This window comes from Puntigrus tetrazona, chromosome 11 (assembly GCF_018831695.1).
Source record: "Puntigrus tetrazona isolate hp1 chromosome 11, ASM1883169v1, whole genome shotgun sequence".
Lineage (NCBI taxonomy): Eukaryota > Metazoa > Chordata > Actinopteri > Cypriniformes > Cyprinidae > Puntigrus > Puntigrus tetrazona.
In genome coordinates, this window is record NC_056709.1 from 15,523,343 (window position 1) to 15,551,054 (window position 27,712).

The following is a 27,712-nucleotide window of genomic DNA, read 5'->3' on the forward strand; positions in this document are numbered from 1 at the left end:
TTAGAAGACATAACATTTTTTTTATTGCGCATCTGCTGTGGTCAAAACAGAGGAAAGCTGATATGTAATTAAATCAAAGACAAGGACAACAAAAGATTGTGGGGAAAAACTTTTTTGTGTTTGCACATTATATTACCTTAAATTCCCAAAGTATCTTTGGCGTAGTTTGAAAAAAATAAAAACAAACAATCAACAGCAACAAGAAAAAAATATATAAAATATTTACAAAGCATGTCCTCAATCCTTTACTATAATTGTGCTTAAGGTTAGATTCAAACAGCTCATTAAAGTGCTTCAGATCTCAGTAGTTTGAGCGAACAAAGCGTAGGAGTGCATAGATATCATCAGCGAGCTGTGACAGCTATCGTTTTATCATTAGCATCTTATACAGCACTCAGTGCACTGCATCTATTGTGTTACCATAAGCTGTTATTACAGCACTTGGATATTACTGTAATGAATGCAAACAATGGCATCATACCAGGAGAAGTACAAGATACATCAACACTGTGGGAAAAACACCATTCTCGCAAGTTTGAAAGAAGTGCTCTTTCTGACCGCTGACTAATAAATCTACGACAATTTCAGATAGTGGCATTCACAAATCAGATAGATAAGAAAAGCTATATCTAAACCACAAAAATAAATTATTTTAAATGAAATAATACAGTTTCGGATCACATCTTAAAAAATCACATCTTTGAAAAGAAAAGAGGAAAAACATACATTCTTCAAACCTTCCCAGCTCCATGCATGAGTCAATATTCAGTGCTGCTCAAGAGGAGTAAAAAAAAAAAAAAAAAAACCCTGATCCAATCACGTAATTTTACCAGAAGCCAAAGAAACACAGTCAAATTTGTATAGTATGGTAAGTACCTGCAGTCGTCCAATTAAAATAAACACAAGCATTTTAGACATTTTAATTTAAACGATAAAACCCTTAGAATAATATAACACAGACGGCCAAGATGTCGGGGGTGAAAAATAATAAATAACCTTAGTTTGCAAAACTGAAGCAGGTGTTTCTGTTGATGGTGTAGAGGAGTGTTTCTAGTAAAAGGCACGTTATAGCTACCGTTTCATTGGACGTCATTCAGCGTTATTGATCATACTCGCGCTGTCCGCGTCATCAAAGTTGCGCTGGTAGCGCACTGTCGAATGGAAGCGGTGCTTGTTCTTCTGGTATAAGATGAAGGGGACGGCCGCCAAGATGCAGATGAGAACAATGATGAATAAGATCAAAGCCAAGGGGCTGCCTGGATCTGCACATGCAATACGTAATGCCATAATGTTACGTTTACGCAAGATTTATTCGCAAATACGTTTTTTGTATTTTCAGTAATGTTTAATCATCAAATATTTTAATAATTAGTAAATATTCTGATTAATTATTTTCAATGACAATGGTTTTGCTGTAGAATGCCAGTAAGATACATATCAGCATACGTTTCCAAACATTTCTTGTCAATAATAATATATTAATTTATAATCCATATTAATAATAATCCAAAGTGATATTTGTGTATCTATAATATTGGTATATATATTTTTTTTGCATATTATTTTCAAAGACATTTCCAATATGATTTTGTGTGTGTGTGTGTGTGTGTGTATGCATTACTATATTTAATATATATATATTAATATTAGTCTTTACTATGACTTTTATTTGAGACATCCCTCCTGAATAAAAGTATTAACTTCTTTAAAAATGTAATAGGATGAAAGAAAATGCTGTTCCTTTCAATTTTTTTAAGCAGAGAATCCTAAAATAAATCAACATATTAGAATGATTCTATCAAAAATATGAGTATATTGAAATAGAAAACTGTTCTCTTAAATTTAAATAGTATTTCACAAAATAACAGTCTTTCTGTATTATTGATTAAATGTGTGATACATGTGTAAGCATATATATATATAAAATTTTGTTATTATATTTGATATCTTCTGCATGTTATTTTCAACTATACCGTATATCATGAGACCGTTTCGTGAGCGAGTAAGTTCAGGGACTCACAGGCAGGTGCTTTGCAGACGATTCGGCTGCGGCTGTTCAAGCAACTCGTGTGTGTCCAGGAGCCGTTGCTGGACACCATGACCGCACAGTTCTGCGGCGTCTGTCGTGATAGCTGCGGGCCTGAATTCACATCCCAGCTGGAGAAGTCCAGTTCGCTGCCATCATGCCAACCCGTGGGCTCACCTGGCAGAGATGCACATTTAAATTTTCCATTACACAACTCTTACAAAAAGGAACGTGTTTGAAAATCGCTATTTCACCTTTGGAGTCGACGTAGAGCGCCAGCCACACTCGGCTTGTGATGGACGGGTTTTTATTCATGTAGTCAGAGACAAAATCATTCTCCTCTTTACTTTTGATGGTTAACAGCTTGGAGGAAGAATCTGCCAGTTACACAGGAAAAATACAAGATGTTGTTAGACACTTTCACGTTGGTTTTGGATAGTATATACTAGTTGGATAGTATATACTAGTAAAGTAACTGAATGTTTAATCTCGTCATTTTACATTACATTTTACACTCCTATTTTAAGTGCTGAGACACAATCTCTATTGATAAAGGAATAAAAGCACTATATAAATAAAGGTGACTTGACTTTGTTTTAATCAAATGTCTGAGCATTTCAGTCAAAATTAAGGTCATTGCACAATTTTTTTTCCAAATTGCAATGGCGTTCCTCTATTACAATAAAAGCGGTTCAGGATTTATTCACATTACAGTTGAGCTCTCACGACTTGATTTAAGATGAACAACATCAGATTTAGATGAGCAGCTGCCAGAAAAATTAAGCAAAACACAGGGCAGAAAACATTTTTTTTTTCTACAGATCTCTGATTTGGGCATTTGATCAGGCGCCCGAAAGCATAAAAGCTTGCGTAGGAGAGGCATGTACAGAAATAAGCTGCAAACTGGATGTGAATCTTGTTAAAGACAGGATATATTCACTGACCCAGATTCCGACACACGTTCGTGGCGTCATCCATTGTAAAGACTGAGTAGTTGTACATGTTGAAAGCATAGCAGTGATCTTTGAACAGGACCCATGAAAAGTGATCATCACTTTTGGGACAACTGCTGCTGGATTCAGAAGAGAGATGTGCAGAAGTTTCTGGAAAACCAAAACAAAGCCAGTTTTGAGACGGATATTTTCAGAGCAACAGTTGTGTTACGTCATTGCGTGCTTGTCTTACTCTCACTGATGTGGTTGTAACAGATGGCCCCTTCTTGCGCCAAATGACAGTTGACGGCCGTCCAGGTGCCTTTGGAGTCCACAAACACACACTTTTCCTCAGAATCAAGGCCGTCGGTGACAAATCCATCTGGTGTGAATTTTACTGCACTCCCATCTGACCACTCAAATGGCCATCCACTTACCTAAAGAAACAGCAAGACAAATTACATGACAACAGAAACAACTGAAAGAAAAAAACTGAGCATAGGGTTGTGCGTATAGTCCATAATATAGTGTATCGATGATGATATATCAGAGATAGTCAACCCAACCGGATATCTCATTCATAGTCAACCCAATTTTCATTAGGCAGCCTGTTATTATTAAAACTATTTTACTTTTCCTATTTTTTAAAAAGGCGGACTCTAAAACTAAGCCCTACAACTAAATTGGACCGGAGGTTGAAATAAAACTTTCAAAAGCGGACTCTAAAAAGGCATCTTTTAAAGATCTTTTCTTATCAGCTATGAATGAACGTGATGAAACTGAATCGTCACCAGCATTTCGTTTTCTTTACAGCACATTAACAAAAACCACTGATGTTTATTCTTCATCATCGTCATAGTAAAAAAAGTTATCAGTCTAAAACATGTATCCTTTTAATATAACTTTACTCCAAACATATTAACTTTGGCTACCTGAAAATACTTTTAACTTTGAACTTGTTTGTTAATGTCCAATATTTAGTGTTAAACTGTTGGTCTTTAAAATAAATCTATTTTTGATTCTCACTTTGACTGACCATATCACCCAATGCTAATATACGGCTATTAATCACTGCCGTGTATACTACTATCACCACGTAATTGCATACGTCTTGTTTGGAGAGGCCGATCCACAGTGAAAAGCCATCGCGTTTTGCGATCAGTGCCATGTTGTCATTCGTGGTTTTGTCAGGAATGCTGGCGAGACGGCCTCTGTTGCGTCCACACTCTTGCAGCGCCTGATACCAGTCCATCCTCTTAGCCACCCGACGATAACTTACGCCAGCCGGAGCGCTAATGTCAACCACGCCCTTCATGAACTCCTCTTTGGGATCTGTAAAAGACATTTTTGCAAGTCCATAAATAAAACTTTTTTTTTGTTATTTTTATAATATTTGTCATTATTTATTTTAAGAAATTAATACTTTTATAAATCATGAAGAAGAAAAGCGTTTATTTTAAAATTTCTATTAAGCAAAGAATCCTGAAACATGTTTTAAATATATATGAATAAATATATACAGCATAAATTCTTATAATTTTATGGTGCAAATACTGTACAGTAAGTAACTTGGCATTATCATTAAACATCAGCAATAACAATTTTCATTTTGATTACATAATAATGGCAATATATACCTGTCAAAGTTGAAGTGCATAAGAAATGTCCAACCAGTGTGAATCATCTTTAAGCTATCCTTTAGGAGGCATGCGTGTGTGTATATATTTTATTTTATTTTTTTAACCTAATTCAACTAATCAATCCAAGTGTTTAGTAATATATGCATAACCGCAATGATATAAATACACAATTATGCTTTTTTTGGCATCTTGTTAATACTGCAGTGTGACATTTTATAATAAACACAATATTACTTAATTACATTTGCTAACATTAGTTAATGTATTAATTAACATGAATGAACAATGAAAACTAAATCAACTAATGAAACTCACTGTAAAGTGTTAGCAATAGATATATTATATACAGTTGCCTCTTTATTAAAAACACATTTTTGGTCAATCAATCAATCAATCAATCAATAAATAAATATAAATAAATGGTGTTGCTTTACCATTTTCAATCTTGCAAACCACAATGCTCCTCTGTTTGAAGGCATTGAAAAGACGTTGATTTGTTATAATCTCCCACTCTCCGATTAAGTTGAGACCAACCATGAAGGACTCTGTGATGTTTGGTCTTAGACCGTATTTCCAGTTGGAAAACTGCACATTGCTGCCATCTAGCCATTTCAGCTGCTCATCTAAAGCAAACACATGATGCAGAACAAAAATTAACATACAAATTTATACTTTCCTACCCATTTTTCCACAAAAAAAAAAAAAAAAAAAGCTTCAGACTGGTACCAAAATTTACCAGTAAAAATCCATGGTTCAATTTCAGTACAAAAGCAAAAAACAAAAGCATGCTAATTAGAACACACTACTTTTATTGCACAAAAAAAAAGAATGCCATTCTTTATTTATTTAAACTATGTTTTAAGTTTTTCTACAAGCAATAAAATATTTTTTGGTAAATAAAGGGGATTTACTATTAAAATAAATAAATATTGTGATTATTTGTTAAAACAAAATAAACTTGTATTAATTTTTTAAAAAGTAGTGTTAGTAGTAGCCTATCGCATACATTAATCTAAATAATAGTAATGCATTTCTGACACTTTTATTTTGACGGGTTGCAGAGAATAACTTTACATTTCTGTGTGTATATGATATAATGCTGCTTTTACTCAAGTGAAACGGTAAAATATATGTGAAGTGACTCCCAGAGCAGTTCTGGAAATGTTTATGCATTTATGTCCTCATTGAGAAAGGCACATGCTGAAATCTTTAGCATCTGGATCTGAATCATTTCAGTTGTGTTGCTGTCTATGGAGGGTCAGATGGCTCTCTGACTTCATCAAAAATATCTTTATCTATTTGTGTTCCCAAAGATGAACAAAAGGTCTTACGGGTTTGGAACGACATGAGGGTGAGTAATTATTGACAGACCCTTTAACCAGGAAACATTTGGTGGTAAATTGTGAATGAGAACTTTGGGATGTGATCTTCTTACCTGTCTTGTTGTTGTTCATTCCCAACCACACAAACATGACTAAATTTTTGAATGGCAGCAGCTTTTGTCTGATGAAATCATTTTCTGCCTCATCACGGATTGTTAGGATTTCACTGGCCCCGTCTAAAACACACAGACAAGATTAGCATAAAACAATGGGCATATGCAAACTGCAGCTGTCAGTTCACCTTTTAGTGCTTCATCTTGTTCTGTACACACACTTAACTCCAGTCAACCACGCAGCATGCAAACTAAACACTGACGTGTTAATGTATTATTTAAATGACTGCATTAGAATATGAGGTAATGCACTGCATGACTCACTGTTGCCAGATCTTGCTTTAAATAAGCAGCAAATATGAAAAAGCCTTGGAAATAAGATAGATTTCAAATATTGTTAGCTGCACCTGCCTACTCTGTTATCGCTATAAAATGAATTGTATATAAGTCGAGGCCAAACAAGATCAATGAATCCAATTAGACTAGTAGCACAGAGTTTCAATATTTTTTTAGGACTTGACTCCTCTGTAGCTATATTGAGTACTAAGACCGAAAACGAAATGAAAGTTTGCTGCCGTACCATGGGCGCACACGTGCGCAGTGATATCACACAGCTAAACGCAGCATGCTACTGGTCTAATTGGATACAATGATCTATGCTAAAAGCGCCAGACCCCGAGATCAGCTGAATAGATTCAAAATGGTAAAACTCAACTTAGGAGAATGAATGGAATGAGCCTATTTCCAAAAAAGTGGAGTGTTCCCTTATAATAATAACTGGACATGGCAACCCTTCAAGAGCATGCTTCCAAATAAAAACAAAACTTGATGTCTTTGCTACCAGGTAATTATTAAACAGGTTTTTTTTTTTGTACATCTTTGATGATGAAATTAAAAGTAAAAGAAAAAAAGAAACACATTGTGCAGAATAATTAATCACAGAAAAAGTCCCAGATATGACCCATTCATACCAAGAGACTTGCAGATCTGCTGATCATTGATGTCACCGCTGCCCCATCTGGAGGCCCCCAGCAGTAACGTGTAGCAGTTCTTCCTAAAGCGGATCCAGTTCTGCTTATTGCTTTTGTGCAAACATTTGACCGAATCTACTTCAGGTGTGACGGTCTCATCTGTTTCGAAAAAAATGCATTTTTAAGCAAATCGTATGTAAATAAATATCAAAAAGCAGAGCCATCATTATGAATTGAATCTTCACCATGCGGGGTCTGGCAGATCACTCCAGGAAGCTTGTCCTCACAATCGGTTGCCTTCCAGAAGCCGTCAGTGTCCAAATACACACAGGATCCTTCGGTGGCTTCAGTGGTCCATCGGCTGAACTCATTGTGACTGCGGTCTGTCCATTGGAAGTGCTCCCCTTCCTTGATAAAAAAAGAAGAAGAAAGAATAATAATTAAATTTCTTATTTAATTTATATATTTCCCCTGGGTTAATGGTTATTTTTCAAGATGTTTGTATGCTGTTTATATCAATGATACATATATATATACATATATATATATATATATATATATACATATATATATATATATATATATATATATATATATATATATATATATATATATATATATATATATATATATATATATATATATATATATATATATATATATATATATATATACATACATACATATACATATATATATATATATATATATATATATATATATATATATAGTTATGTTGTTATAATCAGTTTTGGGCTGTAAATGTGTTTTTTTAATTAATATTCAAAAATTCTAATAGAAACAATTTTTTTTTTCCTAACAGAAACAATATTATTGTTTCATGGAAAAAAAACAGCTTTGGTGGCTTCTTTCAAAACATTAAAAAAAAGTTACAGACAGCCAACTTTAAAATAGATCTTCACTCACATCTTCACTGAAGAGTCCAATCCAGAGGGGCGTTCCTCTTTGAGAGACTTCAACTGCAAGCATTGCTTGGACATATGCATCAGGGACGCTGGCCAGGTCCATACTGTAGCTCCGACACAACTGAAGAGCCTCCAACCATGTTACATTGCCTTGCTGCACCACCTTAAATGTGCGATTGTGAACCGTGATATCATCCTTGCGCTCAGGCTCACTTTGTTTATCTGGGAAATTGCCAATTAGGTGTTAATCAACAGAACACTATTGAATATAAAACATAGATGACAGAGACTGGACACTGGTGGCTGGTACCTGCAGGATGCTGGCAGATGCTGAGATACTGGCGGTCAGAGCAGGTGGTGTAGTCCCAGGTGCCCATCATGTCTGAATGATCATCATTATACATGTAGGCACAGAGGTCCAGGGAGTCCTGTTCAAACGTCTGCGTGAAAATCACGTGGAAAAAGAGAAACTGTCAGACTGAGTGAGCAGATAATATACATAATGTACAGCTCATGCAATTATATGTAAAGCCATCTGAACGCCAGATGTGGCGTATTGGGAGATTATATAAAAAGAAAAAAACTACAAATGAAAACTTATACGATATGTATGCTTTCATCAAGAAAATAAGGAGATGTTTTGAGGAATGTTCATGATGCTCTTTTCCATATGATGAAAATTTATGAAAGCGGAGGCTGTGAAGCTTTTATGCTTGTTTTTAAGATGCATAGTATCATGGGCCCTAGGCAAAAAGTAATACTTAAAATACATTCATTTGATGCTTAGTATACTTTAAATCTAGTAATATATTTGCTGAAATAGCACACAGATCTAAACATTTCAATTAAACTTTACTTGTGCATGATGCACATTTCTTAATTTGAAAGAAAAAATTCTGTCATCATTTACTCACCCTCAAGTATTTACAAAACTGTTTCTTTGTTCTACTGAACACAAAGGACGATAACAAGTTTGTTTGTAACCAGGGGTCACTATTGACTTATAGTATTTTTTTTCCTACTATGGAAGTTAATAGTATTCCAGAACAGCCTGGTTACAAACAAACTTTTTATCGTTTTATGGTTACAAGCTTGTTTTTGGGTGAACTATTCCTTATATTAAGTCTAACGTCAATACTGGATTGTATATTATAATTGTAAATATTTATATTATCAGTCTTTAAATGTAAGATATTTAAAGTGGCTCTGAAGTATACTTGCAGTCTTTCCACTTTAGCACAATTAAATATAATTAATTAGTTATTTCAATTTAGCAGACTTTAGCAGTACAATTGCAGGGTTTTTATTAAGCACATAAATATGTAAATGCATTTGTAGTATAATTAGTATGAAATAAATATATTTCAAATACATTTTAACATATTTATTTTTCACTATGGTTCATAACAAAATACAGTAAAAATGGTAATATGGCGAAATATTATTACCATTTCAAATAACTGTTTTTTTTTATCGTAATATACTTTAAAATGTAATTTATTTCCTTCAGGGCGGAGCTGCATTTTCTGCAGCCATTACTCTAGTCTTTAGTGTCACATGATCTGGTCATGCTGCTTTAAATGCGATGCTTAATATTTTTGTGGAAACCAATTTTTCTAGGATTCTTTGATGACTAGAAAGTACAAAAAAAAAACTGCATTTAACCGAATTTGAAAAGTCACACTGTCACATTTGATTAATGGCAGAGCATTCATTTTTGGTTAAACTACTGTGTTTGTTATTGTATCGCAAGTTATTGGAAACATGTCAAGAACAAAGCTAATAATGCCAAATATGCTGCACGACATATTTTTTTGGAATATTTCTCAAATGCTTTGATCAGTTCTCCAGATATCTGTGGTCAATGACATGACTTTCAAAGCAGATAGACACTTGCATTGATGAATATGGGTCGTAACTGGCCATGCAGGAGAGGATTGAAGTTCTGATATACAACTGGCGAGCTGTCCACCCACTGAATGTCATGGTGCTTGAACTTTAGGCCAATCCAGACTTTCCGAGGCTGTCCGGGTAACTTCGCCAACATTGTAGTGATGAAATCTAAATGGAAAAGCCACTAAGTTACTGAGAGCTCTAAAAGCATGCATAAAAACGTGTTCTCAGTGAATTTCGACATAGTATATTAATCAAACACACCCTGTTCAACTTGGTCGGATATGGTGAGCATCGTGCCGCTCAGTGAGTTGCAGAACTCACTGGCGTCTTTGAAGGTTTGGAATTTAGACTCGGCTAAAACCCAGTAACACTGCAAGACAAGTACACAGTGATGTCATAAACCAAAAACATGTGTTTAAAGTTCGGAGGATGTGATTGGCTGAGTGTGTATGTGTCAGACCTTCTTTCTGAAGTGCCTGGTGCCAGTGCTCTCACATGGGGTGCTGGCGAGGGGTGGTTTTGGGCTTCCTTTCTCTGCAGAAGTGACGTTCAGGGTCTCGCACACAAATGGCTGTTTTTCATTACATTTGCCACTAAAACCTACGAAAACAAAATAAAAGGGGATCATCTGAGTTGCTTCCTAAATCATAACTGTTGCTGTCAGTAGATAATGCAATATATTACCGAGTCATAATGTCATTTCAAGACCATTAAAGACCACAACTGCATGGATAACACTACACTTCTGGTGCATTGTCCAATTTATTTAACATCATTACTGCCCTTGGATGTAAAACTACTTCAAATGCAATCAATAACTAATTTCTAATTCAGCAAAATTAATACAAATGCCCAAAAAATGTAAGATATGATTACAAAAAAGATCATTTTATATTATAACATACAGTATATACATATATATATATATAGATATCTAAGCATTAGTACAAGAGCAAGGGACCTGTTTTCTTGAATATAAGCACAATGTGGTATCAATTTTATTTAAACATTCAACAAACAAAAAGTGAATTACATTTAGACACTATTATTTACTATTATTAGTCTATTGGCAATGGAAATAGTTCCAAACAAATCCACAGCAGAACTGTTGTGTATTTTTGAGAATAACACAGCTGTGTTTCATTACTGATTTCGAATGAATCAACCTAATGATTCTAAAAACTGATTCGTTACGTTACGAAGCCACTTAGTGAAAAAAAGTATTTTAATTTTCCTTCATAGTTCTATATTCAAAATGTTATTTTCAGAATCTCTACAATATGTACCGTATGTCAGTCATGCTGAATAAGGTAAAAATATGTGGTTTATAAGCACTTATACACAATATGGTAATAAACAACTAGTTAATAGTGAGAACTAGTCCTTAAAATAAAGTGTTACTGAAAAAAAACAAAAATAAAACAAAAGGTTGCATCCTGCTCCCCAAGTGATTCATGGGTCTTTCAACCTTCACAGGAATTCCCATTGTGATAAAACTAAGAAAGTCAAGGGAATGAGTTATAAAACATCTTGTGAACATGTCAAGCTGCCCCAGAACAAACTCAGTAATTCATGAGACTCTCCTACCAGGTTCAAATGACATGGGAGTGATAGAGGGGCACCTGCCCAGAAACGCTGAGTAATAGTAGTGCATGGGACTGAGCCTGCAAAACACACACACACACACACACACACACACACACACACACACAACAATGAATGATAAATAAAAGAGAGGTCCATGCCAGTTAGTTGTGCCTCTTGATAAGGTATGAGAATCAGTACTTACATAAAGGGAACACGAGGACCAGGGTAACGAAGATCTGCCCACCACTTTAAATTCATCTGTTCTGAATGCTAAACATCATCAAAAATAGATTCATTACTGGATGATATGAACAGTAACATACTTACAACATGTATTAATATTGTGGACCAAACATTTATGAACATTGGTGTTGTTTCTTACAATACTTCCAACAGAACGTAAAAAATACAACAAGTAATAGCTTTAATAAAAAATTTTACATTAGGTATATAAAAATGGTGTGTTTCTGTGTTTTTTTTTTGTTAAATTAAACTTAATTCCTAGAGTGTTTGCTACTGTTTGAAGTGAAGTTTGGGGTCAATAAGATTTTTAAAAATGATTGCTGTCAAACAATTAATTGCATCCATTTTTACGGCGTAAATTCCTTTATAAATATACAAATACAGTCCATATACATAATACATGTATATGTTTATATTAATATATATTCATCAGTTTATATTATATATAAATATGTTTAAAATACAGACATAACATTTTTCTGAAATATAGACATGTATGTGTGTGTTTTTATATATACATAATAAATATATACAGTACACACATATATATTATGCAACCAAAACTTTAATTTGGGATGATTAATCGTTTCACAGCACTATTAAAAATAAATATTAATACATCTATTTAGCATTTTTTTGATAACTCGTAATGAGTTCGTCTGATGACTTTCCACAAACATTTTCAACAGTTCAGCTTTGACGTCACAGCAACAAATTACATTAATACAAAAATTAAAAATATAATATTTTACATTACTGTTTTAAAACAGTGTATTATTACCTTTTAAATAATTAAAAAAAGGAAGGTTAAATTAAATTTGTTTTAAACAGCTTAAAATGGCATTTTAAGTAACAAAATAAAAGACAATCCTTAATAGTTTTGCACTTTCTATGCATAAAATTTTTTTTTGAAGTGTGCTTTTTTGTGGTTTACTTGTGTTTTATACAACACATGTGCAGGCCTCATGTGAAGGCATCACCAGCACTCAGTTTTGATGTTCTGTGATGATTCAGTCTTTAATTTTAGTCGTTAGACCTCTCCAAAACCCCTGCTAATTCAGTGTTTATAACACATCTGCCCCCTCTTACCTCAAACAGACGTCCCTGCAGGCGGCGTGCAGCATTGAAGCTGTCCGGTGTGGCGAGTTTGCTGTTGTTGCTGCTGCAGTACAAGACGGCCTCATCGAAGGACAACTTTGGCTCTGCTACAAACCAGAACTCCTGGCCGTCAATAAACACGGATGTGCTATGGTGCCCATCTGTTAGTAGTGAAACACAAAACATATCACTGACTAACCAAAAATGTACATAATCCATGACGCATTTGGCCGTTTGATTCGCAATTAATGTTTTACCTGGGTTGTACCAATCTGGTGTTTTTGGTGTTTGACCTAGAAAATTATACAAAGACCATGAATACATGTGCTTTAACCATGTTACTTAAACTTATGTGGCGCCAAACCCGTATGCTGTTTTTATTAAAAAAATTTTATGGAACAATGCAATTCTTTTCTACTGTAAAAAATTCTTTACAGTACAATTACATTAAATTCACAAACTTGAAAATAACACATTTCTGCTAATTTGCTGTTTAGAGACACTTTACAATAAGGTTCATTAGTTAATATGAACTACGAATGAACAATACTTCTATAGCATTTATTCATCTTAGTTCATGCTAATTATTAATGCATTGTGAAAATTCTGTGTTAGTTAATGCACTGTGATAACATTAGTTATCAATAAACTGCTGTATTTTTTATAAAAAACATTAACAAAGATAAATAGAATAATAAATGCATTGTTCATTGATGTTAGTTACACATTAACTAATGTTACCAAATGACACCTTATTATAAAGTGTTACCTAAATGTGGAATAGACATAAATAAGCATTAACAACTGTGAAAATGTTGCAGAGTTAGTCTTGAGTGTTGTTTACCTCTTGGTATCTGACACACCCATTCCAGTTTGGCATTGCAGTGAAAGACGCTGGGATAAAAAGACCGTTGAGGAACATTATGAAACAGGAGGAAGAATAATGGCTTGTAGGCTCCTTTCAATGTCTAATGATAAAAAAATAAATAAAATAAAATAAATCAATCTGTGTGAATTTAAACAGGCCTTTTTAATTTCAACTGTGTAACATCTACTAACCTAAATTCGTATTACTGTCAGTTTGATACCTCTAATATGCGTTTAAGTTTGTTTGGTGACAATCTATCGACCTCATTCATTTCCTATCTCTACCAACTCCCAAACAGCAGGGGAAAGCCATATGTAGGACATTCTAGATTTCTGATTATTGACAGGCTGTTGGCTAACAACAGGCTGTTTTGTGTCAATTACTGCCCCCATCTCAACATTCGCATGAAACAAACATCAACCACACACTAAATACTGCTTGTGCATTTTAGGCCAGACATTTTAAGCCAGAAATAGTTTAAGTAAGTTATTTCTATGTTTTCCTGCAGCACGTCAGTAGGAAATATCAGTTAACATTCTTTTAGCCATTAAGCCAGAGTGTTTTGAGCCTGACTGCAGCCAATGCTCCACACAGAGATCTGATCTCATCATCCAGTTTGTCTGGAATGACATGGAGAAACAGACAAATCTTCCTGCAAAGCTACAATACGGTTACATTTTTAGGCACTTGTGTAAAGTACGGAAGCCAACAATTGTGGGTTACAAAGTCAGAATTGTGAGATATAGTCACAACTGCGAGAAAAAAGTCAGATTTTTGAGTTATAAAGTCAGAATTTTGAGATATAAACTCACAATTGTGAGTTATAAAGTCAGATTTCACTATAAAGTTTATTAAAGATTTATTTTTGCCTTTAATCTTGATAGGACAGATCATATCTGACAGGAGGAGAAGTAAAGAGAGAGAGTGCTTCCCACAAGGCGGTGACTGTATCAGTAATTGTTCCACTCAAACTCGCAATTGCGAGTTTATATCTCACAATTCAGAAAAAAAAAAGTCAGATTTGAGACTGATATTTTATGGTGAAAAAAAAAATACTAACAGCCTAAGACTTTTGCACAGTAGTGTATATTCTATAATGTCTCTCATTTTAATAAAAGAATAAAATACTACAATAACAACCTATAATTAGGTAAATGTAAGTTAGGGTATATTAATAAATATGGTAAAAACAGTTTAACCTTTAACTGAAATTTATCTTTTACAGTAAAATTATGTTTTTTATTAAACAGCAAAAAGTCAAAGTAAATTCAAAGTTAAGTCAAACTTAAAATATACAGTGAGAAACACTAAAGTCTCTGTTACATATTACATTTGACTGTATTTTATTTAAATGTTTATGTTTCTTATTATTTTTGTGTTCAGTTATGTATATTATAGTGTTTAATACTACATTTTAGGTTGTTTACATAACATTTATTGTGTTATTTTATTGTTTTATAGCAATACTCAATGACAAATAAATCTATGTCTGTTCTGTGCACTTGCTGTCAAATAAAATTAAATCTTATAAATATTAAAATTATTTAAAATATCAAGCTTTTAACTTGTAATTATGTGCTTTACTAGAGAGGAACCAAAATAGCATGCATCATTTTTAGTCTTGTTTGTCGAGATAATACTGCATATTGACGCAGTTTTTGTTTTTTATGAGAGGTCAGAGGTCAGGCATGTTTTGGGAGTCACATTTACATCACCTTAAAGGCAACGCAATCCCTGTTATAGGCATCATCTTCGTTGAATTCCTCAGGAAAGATCATCATGGTGACCTGTCACCAAGCAGCAGAAAAAAATGACAACACTCACATATTTCACACGTCAGCTTTAGGTCAACAAGGAAATAAATGAGCAAATGATGGCTCCGATCACATCTCAAGTTTGTCTTTATTTGGTTCAGAAAACGTGATGTGCTAATGACTCACCGGACGCCCGTCACTCCACTCCCAGTTGTTGTCGTTATTCGGATTCCTGCGATTTAGTCCCACCCAGAAAAAACGATTGTCACTGTGTAAGGAAAAAGGACAGCACAAGTAAAAGTCAATAAATGCCAGTGCCCTTGGTTTAGTGTGTGGGGGGATATGATAATAGGAGTTAAAAATAGTCCTGTCTGTACCTGATAGAGTCTTTCAGGATGCTATCCAAATCCTGCATATCGTTAGCCTCAGTAAAGCTAGGCAAATGCCCCCCTAGTGCCTCACAGAAATGCTCCGCCTCTTCCCACGAGCGCTTCCTGGTCAAACGCTCCTCGTGAAACACCTGCAAACACATTAAAATAGACACTGAATACATATAACTAGAAATGGCTTATTGCTAATTGTTTAAGATGAATACCAGCTGAACACACCTTGTAACAGTACTTCAGGCCTTCCTTTGAGACCCATCCTGGTGCACAGGAAGCATTGAGATTGGGCTCAAATGGATCTGGGGTGGGTTGGACCACTGATTTGATGCGTTTCTTACAGATTGTGCCAGCTTTGAACATAGTGCAGTTCTTAACAGCCCACTGACCCAAAGGATTCCCAGTAGACATCACTACACAGCCACCTGCGAAAGCTAAAACACATAAATACATTTAAACTCTCAAAATTATGACATTTAACAAATGTAAGACTATATTTATGCACAAAAAAAGTAATAGTACCATATGTGCAGGGTAGGGCAACATCTATGGTAACATTAAAGGGGTCTTATGATAATGCTAAGAAGAACATTATTTTGTGTATTTGGTGTAATGCAATGCGTTCATGCCGTTTAAGGTGCAAAAAAACATTATTTTCCACGCATTGTAGATTTTTGTTTGTCGACGATACAAGAATACTTTTGGTAAGCAAAGAAAATTAAAATTAAAAAATATAAAATCCAATCCAAATACAATTTTGGTCAACAGGTGGCGCTTTCAGAGGAGCAGAAATGTAGCGTTCTGCAGATTCACCACATTACACAAAGCAGCACGGCACCTGAGTTTGAAACTATTTCATTTCTGGGGAACTATACCTTTAATTTACAATACTGACAACTGGGTCACTCCCATAATGTGCATTACCTGGTTCTAGCCATTTCCAGTTGGTATAGGTGACCTGATCTGCCGTCCCATCCTGACCGATCCAATGGTATTCCCTGGACCCTTTAGTGTCCTGTAGCCCCGTCCAGAAATACAACACTTCATTGCTGATGTGCTCTTTCAGAAGACTGTTAATGAAGGCCTGTTCAAATCTAAAAAGAAGAATAATCATCTTCATGTTTCTACAAAATTATAAATAATTTTATTCTTATTAATGGCTCACTTGTATTATTAATCGTACTTGCGGTCATTTAACTCAATCTGCGCGTATATCATGCCTCGTGTGTGTTATCATACAGTCAGTCACCACTTTGCTAACTGCTAGTTGGTAAAACTAGTTCTTAATATAGCGGTTACGTTTAAGCAACTGGCACCAGAATATGATTTTTTATCATCACCTATACAAGTAAGTAACTACTATTAGGTTACACTTTATTTTCATAGTCTGCTTTTTGACATTCTACTCACTACATTTCAACTAATTATCTTTAATTTGCAACTAAATGTCTACCAACCCTCAGAGTAGACTCTTATTGTACGTTTAGGGTTAGTAGAGTAAGACATATACTTGAAAAGTTTCTGCTTGTCTGCATGTTGATATGACTATAAAAATAAAGCATTACCAACCTACCTACCAACTGTTCTTTTGCAGGAAAAATAAAGTTTCTATTCCAGAATAAAAACACATCTTGCAGATATATTAGCGTGGCATAACTAAACTAACGTTTTCAGCAGTACTACTAAGCATAAGTAATATATACAAAACTTATTGTTTCATGATCATCTTATGAGTTGCAAATCAAATATATGTTAACAGTTACCTGTTATTAATGGTGATGTGGCAGCTGTTTTTATAGAACACCTGCTCAGTGTCTACTTTATAGCAAGCATTGCCGTGTCTTTTCCAATTCTAGAGAGAAGAAAAAACAGATGTCTGCTTATTCGTGAATCAGATTTACATGGACGGTAATAACAACAACAACATGAAGCACAATGAGTGATGGCCACTGACTCCGTTTGTAGGGCAGCCTTCCTCTGGGGCGCTCTCATTCACACTCCCTTTCACCTTACACATGTAAGCCCTTGGCTTTTCACAGTCAGACACAGACCATGTATGATGCTGTAAGGATGCATAGATAAATTAGAGGGCGAGCTAATACGCAGAACTAATATTCTCTCTTATTTATGTGATTGTAATGACGACATGAGGGAACAAACACACACCTCCCCTGAATAGTACACACAGTGGATGGTATTTGGTAGAAGTGGTGGAGGTTGAGCTCTGGCCCAGTATGTGAAATATACTGGTTCTTTATCGACCCATTCGAAAACGGAGGTGTTTCCATTACCCGAAAGGCCGATCCATACCTCTGTCTTCAGATCTGTCACATAAAAAGCCATAAAAAAAATAAAGTAAGTCAATATGATTAGAACACTAGTATTCTCACCAGCTATTTCTATTTCGTATGATTTTCTGTAATACAGGGAGATTTTTGATCAAATAAAATATCAGCTTGCTGTCGATACCTATGTGCAGTAAGATGCATTTACCTGAGTGAAAATTTGTGTGTAGCATTTCAATATCGTCTAAACTGTTAATGCTGGCAAGTTCAGATTTATCCATCTGACACATGCTCAGAGCTTCATGCTGGGACAGCTTTGACTCTCTTGCACTGTGGAGTTTATAACAGAATCCTTTCCACCCAACCCAGCCGTCTCTACACGCCGTGGGCTTATACACCTCCCTGACTGCTAAAAGGAGAAGGAGAGAAAATATGAGAGGAGAAGAAAAAAAAAAAAAAAGAAAAAAGGAAAACAAGAGGCAGTATCTGACCTGTACTCTCACTGTCTTTGTAATTCTTCATGCAGATAAAGGGAAGCCGATTTTCACACGTTTCTGCGCCGAAACGCAACGTCTCCTTCAGAACTCCACAGTCCTCAACCGACATAAGGGATCTGATTGGGATGCCTTTAAACACACACACACGCAACGATTTATGCAAACAGTGCCAAATACAGAGAATAAATCTAATCCGATAACATTTTTATATTTGTTCTTTCAAGGTCATATGTTATATAGAGCTTTTCAAAAGTATTAGTAGGATAAAACCTAAATTTAACATCCAAAACCTTTTTTATTTCATTAAAACCTTTTTATAATTTATGCTTTTAATTATTTGTTTAGCATGGAGAGTGTAGAATAAATAAACACTGGAATTAGCATATCAGATAAAAATTGGATAATATAAGAGGATATTAAAATTATTATTATTATTATTATAATTCATAATTTCACAACTGCATAAAGGGTATCAGAGTGTATTTTTTATATATTAATGTCATTAAAATACATTAAATTGCAGTTAATTTATACAAACACTTAATTATTTTAAATTTAATCATTCTGAAAATCCAGCATTTAATTGTGCCTTGTTTTAAACTGATCTGCGGTAAAATGAAATGAACAAAAGACTTATAAATATAAAGTTCATCCACTCTTTTTCAACATAAGGATCAGAAGGAAAGCACTGTTTTTCCATAATTTGGTACTTGTTGCCTTCAAAGTCATCTTTACTGTTTGTGTGTCCGCCTCTCTCGTTATTTACAATAAAAAAAGAAATCGGTGGGCGGGGCTAAATAGGCAGCGATGCAGAAGCAGGCGTTGATCTTGTCCTGCGGAGGCGGTGTTTATCCACACTATTACATCATAGTTGTACAGTTGCACATTACACAAACTGCCTTCGATATAAAATGTTTTTACACTAACAAGCTGAGCTCTGAACTAGTTTTTATAGAACAAATGTCCTCTTAAATGTCAAAAAAGATTGATTTCCCAGTTCATGACCCCTTTAAATACACCACTTTCGTGTTTTTTTATGCATTTTACATTATTGTGATAGATTACATTATTGGAGTAACTCCTCCTCCAACACCGTTTCTTTGCATTAAAAGTGTTTACAGACACAGCTCAATGTATTGACAGAACACACACGAGACAAGGAGAGACAAACCGCCCACATCATCACAGCTGACCGTCAGCCAGAGACTACGCAGTCATCACGGAGACAGATTCTGCCTGTGTCTACTGCATAAACACGCTCAAGCCATCAAGTTTGTTATTCTAGCAAAACAACTATCCTTGTATGCCCACACACACTGCCACATTAACAGCCACAGAAAAGTCGTTGTCAGTGGCTGCACTTTTTTGTACTTTTGTACAAAGATAAGATAAGAGAACCAGTCTCCCTTGATCTGCTAAACCTAAATCACATTTTTTGAATAACTGTCACGCCATAAATATGATGTACTGTAGATGTAGGACACAACAGACGGTGGCACAGTGGGTTGGAAAGGAAAAAAATCCAAAACATAATATCCAAGATTTACATACGTTACATATGTTGAGCAGAACAACTTACGACTGAAGCATTAAACAACAGTAATCTACTTCAAGATTCTTTATTATGTATACACTTTTGGTTAAAATCACCTGTTTCCCAAGGGGTGAAAGATAAAGCGGACCCATCTGACCACTGCCAACCCTGCATCCAGTCCAGATGGTTCAAGCCGATCCACAGCTTGCTTGGCAAGTCTTCCTGATTTTTAACTGCAAGGGGAAAGAGACAAACACTGAATATTAAATGAAGTAAAAATAAATAAAACTTTGCGTTTTCAAACAGGCTTCTCTGTCGGAAAAAGCCCCGCTCCTGAAATGATGCTACTGGTTGAGTCAGTGTTGCTAAGTCAGCCAAAGAGCAATGGTTGGAAAGCGGTCGGAGTATTTTTAACATAGCCAACCTATTAATGGCCCGCTTGGAGTTGTCAGTTCACATTGAAATGCAATGGGCGATAGCGTTTGAAGAAAATGGATGCGTAAGTAGTTTTACAACTCAAATGTGCATAAGGACAAAACGCAATTGTAATAAATGTCCTGCTAATGGTTAGGCAAAATCTGGACATACGGACACTGAAAATGTGAATACATAGAGAGAGAATTGGCATTTTAGTAAGAAAATATTACATTAATCAAAACCGACAGATTGTAAAACTTAAAACATACGTCAAATTAATGCATTCAATCAGTAAATAAACTGTTCAGTTTTCATAAAATATGATAAAGAAATGAGCAATTATTAAGACAGTTATAAAAACAAATCACACATATATATATATATATATATATATATATATATATATATATATATATATATATATATATATATATATATATATATATATAATGATGTTATGTAATGATGTTGAAAATTCTGAAATAGTTTTCAAATATATTTAAAATATAAATTGTAATAATATTTAAAATAATATATTTTTAAATACTTCTAATAATACTAATAGAATAAAATGTTTTTGCCCTAAACAAACAAACAAAAAAATAGTTGCAAACTTTTCAACAACACTATCATATAACAGGAGTCTTACAGAACTCAAGCTCTCGAGGGCTAGACATGCTGAGCAGATCTCCGCCTTGACTACGACAGGCATCCCGCGCCTCGTGCCAGGTCACCACCGCTGTGGAGACCACCTGATAGCAGTGTCCTGTCACTGGGGCTTTCTCCCATAAATTAATGCATCCTTCCACTAAATAAAAGAAAACGGGTAGGAGGTTAGTTACAATTCTTTCATTATCTGTTTGAATCCTACCCACACACACGTTACTCTTTCATTCTGTGTCTGACCTTCGAAGAGTTGCAATCTTTTCCACGTTTCTTCAGAAAGTATAAGAAGTCATATTAAAAGGAATGTGCAATGTAGTTAAAATGGCAGCTTAAACCAGCATGAGTTCCACTTCAAACCTTGCAGGTTAAGCAGGTCAGTATGGAGTACGAGGGGTAACGGTTGACTACAGTGTTCTGTTCAAATGTGACACATCTGTGACATAATTTTTCACAGAAATAGGACATTAAAACACCAAGGCTGTAACGATTAATAGTTTCTGAATAAACAAAAAGTGTATGCATGATAAAAAAGACAAAATGTGCAGAAAATATTTTATGTATTTATTTAGATAAAAATAGTTTATAGATGTGTGCAGAAATATAAATACATAATTTAGAGCAGTCGTGAATTGGGACATCAAATTTTCTTAGATTTTTTTAGGGTGTTTCACGTTTCATCATTTTTGAATCCAATCAGAAGGTCTCTGGGTCTGGCGATAGCACAAATCATTGAAGCTTATTATACCAGTAGCACCTCATTTAAAAATGATCAACGAGTTTCAATATTTTTCCTATTTAAAACTTGACTCTTCTGTAGTTACATCATGTACTAAGTACTAAGAATGAGCCTATGTTCAAAAAAGTGGAGTGTTCCTTTAAGTAAATTTTTTTCCATAATTTAAAAAGTGCATGCTTAACTCTTTTTCCCGTCATTGATGAGATATTTTGTCAATTAGGTTACAACTACTGGATTACAACATGGGATTTCCCATGTCTACTGGGCTCCAAAAATCTGTGTGTGTGGGTGTATATATATATATATATATATATATATGAATGTATTTTGCTTAAAAATGCAGTACTATGATAAAAATGCATTTTTCTCAGTTTTTTTGTCCAAAATGTTACATTTCTGATGAAACCTATCTGCACTGAAGTGATGATAAAACATATAAATAATAAAATTGATTTTTTTATGTAAATATTTTGATATATGCATAGCCAAAAATAATCTGAAGGCTGTTAAATTTAAGTGAAATTCATCAAAAATGCTGACGGTGGCTGGCAACTTTTTTAAAAAGGCTGGCGGGCAAAGAGTTAAAATGAATAAATAAATGCATAAATAAATACATTAATTAACGTGTTTTCTGCATACATAGTTTTTTTAAATTAAGAAATAATTGTAATTGCATTCAATTTGAAAAAAATCCATCTATGTATTATATTAATTACATTAATTAGCATTGTTATACGCTAATTAGCATCTTATAGTCAATAGTTTATTGTCTCAGTGTTTTGTAAAATGAGTCACATGTACTTTGCCTTCATAGCTGCTCTCTGGAAAACCCCTGGTAGCATTTGGAGAAGTAAACCTTACCATACTTCAGGCAATTCCCCCACTTCTTTTGTTGGTCATAGTTTGCCGTGGTGGAGCACCAGTCCAGGTTCTTGTCTCCGATGCCAGGCAGACAGCTGTGGTGCCAGGTCCCATTGTAGAGAAAAGGGAACTCACAGGGTGCCCCGTTAGAATTGCCCCCGCTTGTGTGCATCCCTGAAAAACAGGGGAACAGGAAATCATACTGTTTGCGTAGCTAAAACTGACAAAATCCGCCCTCTGACACATCCTCGGGGAATACATGGCTCATAAATAAAATCAAATGTTTCTCAGAGCGGAAATATGGAGTAAATGTAATTGAGTAAAGAGATTAGTAAATACATGCCAAAACTCTCTTATCTCGCCACATAGATCTTCTTTAAATCATCTTCTTTAGAGTTTCACCAGAAAATCTCATCTGAAGTAGCATGTCTGCCAGTTTGTTGTGATCAAATAAATAAATAAAAAATCTAACAATTGAAAGTTAGCACAGATTACTTACTATTGTGAATTGGTAATGAGATTGTTTTAGACACTAATTGGTTACGCATTTGCTCAATAATTGTTTCTGGGTCATTTTTGAATGATATATATATATAATAAGAAGAATTTCTTTTTTATAGTTATAATTTTATTTCACAAGGATTCATTAAAATAATCGAAAATGACTACAAAACTATATTTTTTATGTTATAAAAGCTGTTTCTATTTCAAATAAATACTGTTATTCTTTCTATTGATCAAAGAATACTAAAAAATGTAAAAAAAAAAAAAAAAAAAAAAAAAAAAATCACAATTTCCAGAAAAATATTAAGCAGCACAACTGTTTGTAGTTTCACTGGAAAGTTATATTAGATTTAGGTTAAATAGAAAATGAATAATGAATAAATAAATAAATGCAACCTTGGCTAGCAAAATACTTTTAAAACATTTTATGCAAATTTGTATATTTCAGGTAAAATCAAAAACAAAACAAAAAAAAAAAGATTAAGCAGAACTGACACCTGTGTCACCGTTCTGCACCTGTGTGAATGCAGCCCATGTGACCAAAAGAATGTTTGCCATCTGAGAATGCATAGAAACTATGTTGGTCGAAAGGAAAACAGAAAGTAAACTTGTTCAGTAAATTCCCAAAAATATAAGCAGGTGAAGTTTCCCATAAAATTATTATATTGCTATTCTACCAAACAACAGTAGCTGACTCTTACGTGCGGGCAGAGCAACCTGAAAGCAGTTGAACTGGATGTTCAGAGCGACTGGTAAACCACGGAAAACTTCCCCCCATGCACTTGCTACAAGTCTGCACATCGCAAAGCACTTTACAACAAAAACAGATGTGTGTGCTGCATGCATCAGTATAAAGACAGGAAGTGACATCCTCTAATAATAATGTCAAAAAACATATAAAAATAATATATATCTGTACAACTATATTATTTTATTTCTCACTAATTACATCAACCTCTTTTTTGTATACTATACTTTGTTTCTAGTTAAACCCTGCATGCCCTCACTCTCAGAACTTGTGTAGAGTTGTCCAATCCGAGCTTTATAGGTCAGGAAAATACTTTTTTGAGCCATCGGTTAGTAGACGCCTTTATCTAAAATTATCACCTGCGTTTTTCGAGACATTTTCCGACGTGTTTTGTGTTGATTCCCGATTTTTACCGACAAAGAGCTCCCTGACATTGAATGGCGCTTAATGAAAAACAGAAATCCTCCAGTACACAAGGTGGCGTTGCGCAATTTTACATTTCTGACACTCTTTACGATTCAAAGCTCACCAACGAGACCAGCAGCTCTACATGCATCTTGCCTCGGTGCATCTTCACAAGCCATAAAACCATTCAGCTACCTTCCCAGAGTATGACCCATGAGGCTGCAGCTCCTCTAAATAAGCATTCGTTTGTCGAAACGGCTGAAAATGGAAATTCAAATGTTCTACTTAAATATTAATAATGTTCTAATTATATTACAATTTATAAGGCATAATTTCAGTTGGGGGTGGGGCATTCTACCAATGCACCTTTCTTCAAAGCATTAAAATAACTTCTATCTGTGCATAATGTTTAAATATGATTAATAAGTAAAACAGCACCATGCATATATGTATAGTTTAATACAAAGGACCAAAAAACGAATCATACTTTTTAATTTTAAAACATGCAGTGGGATGTGGAAAAAACGGCATAGTTTTGAGACATGGCTGCCTGACAAACACCTAAAATTCGAACTGCAACAGGTTTTTACTTCAAATGAAATGAGTGAAATTGCATTTTTTTGGACAGCGCCAATAAGCACGTGCAAAAACAACAGCGTCATACTTCGATACGGCTGCTGACAGATGTTTTCCGAGCTCCCTCCTCTTTTCCAACTGTCCTGTCCGTCCCTCTTGGCGGTTACAGAGTCGTTGGTCCCGACGCTGAGTTTCATTTGGTATTCCGTGTAGATGATGTCCTCGAGGCACTTCCACCGCAGAATCTCTGTGGAGTCGCAGTTGAACAGGGTCACTGTTTTGGAGCGCACCTCCAGACCCAGACACAAAGACGACTCCATGTGGAAAAGTCTGTGGGCCGAACCCCACTTCCACGACACGGCCGGCACTGATGAACAGTCTCCCAACTTTAAGGCTCCATCCTGGACCAGGAGGCACTTCCTACTGCTATTGTGCTGGATAGTAAACGTTTCCTCCCCTGCATAAATAAAGTAGACTGTGTTACTCGATACGAACACATCCTGCATGAGATGATAATGGCGGAAAGACCCGACATGTGCTAAACCAAACATTATGATTCATGTCTAAATCAGTCAACTACCGCTTGCTTTTGAAACTGCTTTAGCTAATTCAACAAAGATAATTAAGCGTCCTTAAATGACCTTTTACTGAGAAGTGAAGAAAGCGAAAGAAAGACATATCTGCTTGTGTGGAACTTGTCGAGCAATCACTGTTTATACAGCAGAGCGTTAATGGTGATGCAGCCTTGGAGTGTGTTTAAGTAAACAAAAGTGGAGTTATTTTGCACATGTCTGATACGGTACCAAAATTGTGTCATAATAGTGACTGTATGCTCCTGTTTAGAACAACAGGCAGAAAACAAAGGGCTCTTTGAGTCACGCAGTGCTCTGGTGAGGCCGGGCCGTCGCTGCAGCCCCAACAAAACAAACACGACATCAACACTTCTCTGAACAACACGGCTGAAGTTTTTTTTTTTTTGTTTGTGTACTTGCTTTCAATGAAACATATTTAACTAGAATTTATTTTAAATATATATTTTATGTAAATGTACATAATATAATTATATAGAATAAAATGTAATAAATATAGAAATGTTATTAAATAATAAAAAAATTATATTTTCTCTCTTTCTCTATGTATACTATATAATAACTCACACACACACACACACACACACACACACACACACACACACGCACACACACACACACACACACATATAATGTTATTTAAAAAAAGAATAAATGGAATGGAATTTCAAACTGTGTGGAATTATGTCTATTAACTTAAATATAATGTAGCAAATTTTGAAAATACATGCAAACCTGAGGAAAACAAAGCTATATAAAACAGTTTGCTGATGAAAACAAATATATATATATATATATATATATATATATATATATATATATATATATATATATATATATATATATACATAATTTTTTTTTTATTCCAAATATTTACTTAAGACAATATACTAAAATGTTTTACTATACAGTAAACACACACATATAATATAATGTAATATATAATGTATACACACACACTATGCATGGCAAAAACTTATGGGTTTTTTCATATTAAGGCTATAAGGCAAAAAATGTTGTAATGCAAATGGCTGAATGTCTTACTATCTCTTTCTCCCTCTTTCTCTCTCTCACACACACACACATCTTACTGAAATATGAGGAGGTGTTTTGCAGGAGGCGGATAAGAGCCATGGTCTACATCATGGCAACGATGAGGCTTAATATTTCAGAGCCGTTATAAAATCGTGCATATTGATTTCCTAACACTCACCATGACGTCCCTCTAAACGGGCAGCATGTGAACCAAACACAGACCCACAAACTCACCCATGCGAACTACTAAACACACACTACTTCAGAGAGCATTCAATGCTTCAGAACAGCAAGCATGCATTACATAACCTCATACTCAACCTGCTTTCACTCCCTAACTAGGTAACAGCACTTTCCTCATCAGGCAGGGCTTGATGCATGTCGGTCTGCTGAAGTTTTATGTTCCTGAAATTTCTATAATAGCAGTTAGCCTGAAGTCAGAGAAAATCAACACGTACAGAACAGCAAGGCAGACTTACCGTTGATTACAGCTGATACGCAACTCCCTAAATGAACTGCGCTTTCACCCGAGAGTAGAAATATTATAGCGTACAACAACTGCTGTGTATTCCAATCCATGACCAGAAATGTAAACAACTTCTCCTGACTGCAGTCATACGTCTGTTCAGACTACATGCGCTCACAGGCCGAGTTTGTGCCCTCACGCCGTAAAGCGGCAGAAAGTCCCTCTCCGCCGATGTGTTGCTTCGTCACTCCTGAGAGATTTTCTGTTTCTGTTTCTCGCTGAACCCGACGGACAGCTGTGGTTGGTCAGATGTCACTGACGTCATCGCGGAAAAGCCACGCCCTGACGTGCGGCGCGTCTCATCCACTGATCTATAAAGCGCCCACTTTTAGCATTTTTATTTAAACGTACACCAAAGTATTAGGTCTCCTTTCGACCTTATCGACGTATTAATAATAATAAAATTAATATAATTAATAAATATAATTTTTGGTGCGATTATTAGCAATATTATGAAATATTATTTCTCGATTTTTTTTTTCAGCAGATGTAGTCAGTTACAGAACAATAATTAGAAGAAATGAAGAGAACATGTTTTATTTATTAAAAAAAAAAAAAAAAAAAAAATGTTGT

The 27,712-nt window shown here is 34.8% G+C and overlaps 1 protein-coding gene across 3 annotated transcripts; it reads right to left on the reverse strand.

The window, feature by feature from the left end:
• On the reverse strand, window positions 1-27,346 carry ly75 (lymphocyte antigen 75). Of its 3 annotated transcripts, none has more exons than XM_043252021.1 (35): window positions 27,093-27,346; window positions 25,077-25,445; window positions 22,756-22,929; window positions 21,142-21,300; window positions 20,192-20,308; window positions 18,536-18,670; window positions 18,253-18,450; window positions 17,926-18,083; window positions 17,714-17,821; window positions 17,523-17,611; window positions 16,684-16,853; window positions 15,985-16,193; window positions 15,754-15,896; window positions 15,563-15,644; window positions 15,338-15,409; window positions 13,599-13,722; window positions 13,012-13,047; window positions 12,746-12,915; window positions 11,616-11,683; window positions 11,414-11,490; window positions 10,287-10,426; window positions 10,088-10,196; window positions 9,828-9,991; window positions 8,241-8,370; window positions 7,932-8,152; window positions 7,250-7,412; window positions 7,005-7,163; window positions 6,034-6,156; window positions 5,033-5,221; window positions 4,067-4,290; window positions 3,212-3,395; window positions 2,971-3,129; window positions 2,281-2,403; window positions 2,021-2,203; window positions 1-1,262 (listed from the first exon to the last, which is right to left on the reverse strand). In XM_043252021.1, the coding sequence occupies exons 1-35, from the start codon at window positions 27,190-27,192 to the stop codon at window positions 1,090-1,092; spliced, it is 5,202 nt and encodes a 1,733-aa protein (XP_043107956.1). In that variant the 5' UTR covers window positions 27,193-27,346; the 3' UTR covers window positions 1-1,089. The 3 variants fall into 3 exon arrangements, with proteins under 3 accessions (XP_043107956.1, XP_043107955.1, XP_043107957.1); XM_043252020.1 differs by having other exon boundaries at window positions 18,253-18,453; XM_043252022.1 differs by lacking the exon at window positions 21,142-21,300 and having other exon boundaries at window positions 18,253-18,453.
• Between the last annotated feature and the right edge of the window lie 366 nt (window positions 27,347-27,712).